The 2,003-nt window shown below is 38.9% G+C and overlaps 1 protein-coding gene across 1 annotated transcript in view; it reads left to right on the top strand.

Annotated features, from left to right (window-relative positions):
• Positions 1-1,596, top strand: part of LOC105450361 (putative uncharacterized protein DDB_G0282133) — a 10,380-nt gene extending 8,784 nt beyond the window's left edge. The window contains exon 2 of the mRNA XM_011690153.1: positions 21-1,596. Coding sequence (XP_011688455.1) covers positions 21-1,596 — 1,576 coding nt within the window. The remainder of the gene's footprint in view (positions 1-20) is intronic.
• Positions 1,597-2,003: the final 407 nt, after the last annotated feature.

The raw sequence follows: 2,003 nt of genomic DNA, 5'->3' as shown, positions 1-2,003 counted from the left end.
GTGTGCTCTTCCGATCTAAGCGAAGAAGCTTTTCTAGACAGGATAATTCAAGAAGAAAATCCTGAAAATTTAATTGAAGACATCATAGTTGATGCGGAACAAGAGTTCAACAATGAAGAGGGGGAGGAACAGCAAGAGTCAAACTCTGCTAGAAGAGAATCAGAATTCGACGGGGAATACACAACCGACGATACAAACTCTGATTCATCATATCAAAACGGCTTGACCAGACCCAGTACATTAATGGGAGGCATAGAAGCCGATAATAAACAAATAATATCGTCCGAGGAAGAGGACGAAAATAAAATAATAGTTGTCAGCAGCGAAAGTACAAACGAGTCAATAGACTTGAAGAAGAGGAGGAGGAACGAACGCACTTGGAAGAGACGACAAAATATCGCGGCTAAAAACAACGCATCAAGGGCGAGAGATCCCGTCGAGGTGTTTACAACTCATCGTCAAAAAGATGTGCCAGTCGTAGTAAAAAATCAGTCAAGGACCCGAGGATCAAATAGTTCGTACGAAGAAAAGAGGAGAAAGCAGGAAAAACAATCGCAATTTCAAGAACACCAGCCAGACGAGCTGTGGGACCAAATGGAATTAGCGAAAACTTTAGCCTATAAGGCTGATTCGCATGCAGAGGACAACAATAATAAACCGAATATATGGATTCGTAAACGAAACGATCCAAACAATAATAAATTTAACAACAAGTTAAATAAATCTTTCAAATCGTCGAGCGACGAAGATTTCATTACCACTTCAAAGAAGAGGAAATGGCGAGGAGTGAAGAGACACTCTGACGACCCTACATCAATAAAGATTTTAGCCAACGGCCGAAACTACAACCGAAGATCTCAAGATTCCAACAAGAGGAATGGAAATTGGCGAGGAGTCAACGGGGATTCCGACAAATCGTCACAATCAAGCTGGAGATCAAATTCTACAAAAGAAAGTAGAAAATCTAAAAGTTTCTCTCCGCAAAATGCAAATAATGCTAGGAGAAAACCAATAATTAAAGATATATCGCAATGCGATATGAAAATTAAGATACAGCCTAGAAATACTCAACCTACGGCTAGTAATAATAATAAAACAATGGTTTTCAATAACCAAATGAAGAATAAACCAGGTTTCGCAACCCAAAGAGGAGTTCTCAACAACACCGAACAGAGGAATGCATCGAACAAACCTGAAGAATTACATGAAAACTCACCGGAGCTACCAACCAATAGGAAACCCGGAAATCTAAATGACAGAATTGTCATACCCTCGACAAATATAACGAATAAACGAAGAAATAGGAAATATAATAAACAAATTTCCAATAATGATGTGAATAATAACAGTCGAGAGGATAATACATACAAAAAACAATATAAAACGCGTGCCAGAAGATTCTGGATCGCGCGTGCGCGTCAAACTGGAGGGGGAAGCAGACAAGAAGAACCTCCAGCCATTCAGACGACAGTAGCAATCGAAACGTCAGATTGTATAGATGTCAGAAATAAACAGTGGTCAAGTGACAAAAGAAATAGTAAAAAAATGTCACGTCCATACGAGGAAATAAAGAAAGAAGACAGAGCTCTTACATAAACTAAAAATAAAGTGCCAAGCGGAACGTAGCAAGCATGAAGCAGAATGCGAAAATCGTGTCCGGGTATTAAAGAGATTATTATCAAATAACCAGGAAGAAGAGCAAAAGATAGAAGATGTGCCTGATATAACGACAAGAAGTGCACACACTGTCAAAAAATTCGCAGTACGGAACAGAAACGGCGAAGAAATAAGCGAAGTCATAATATCAGTATCCACACGTAGCAAGATACCAATGGGAAGTGAGCTACGAAGTGAATTTCAAATGCTAATAAATATTACGGACGACGAGACAAAACATCAAGTAAAGATGATAGATGGAAAGGTCATCCGGAAAAAGAACATGAAGACAGATGACAAGGAAAATATGACTTCGACGTCGAGCGAACAAGAAGAAAAAATTAAAA

This window comes from Wasmannia auropunctata, unplaced genomic scaffold (genome assembly GCF_000956235.1).
Source record: "Wasmannia auropunctata unplaced genomic scaffold, wasmannia.A_1.0 LD336063.1, whole genome shotgun sequence".
NCBI lineage: Eukaryota > Metazoa > Arthropoda > Insecta > Hymenoptera > Formicidae > Wasmannia > Wasmannia auropunctata.
The sequence above is the reverse complement of the archived record's forward strand: the minus strand, read 5'-3'. Positions and strand labels throughout refer to the sequence as shown.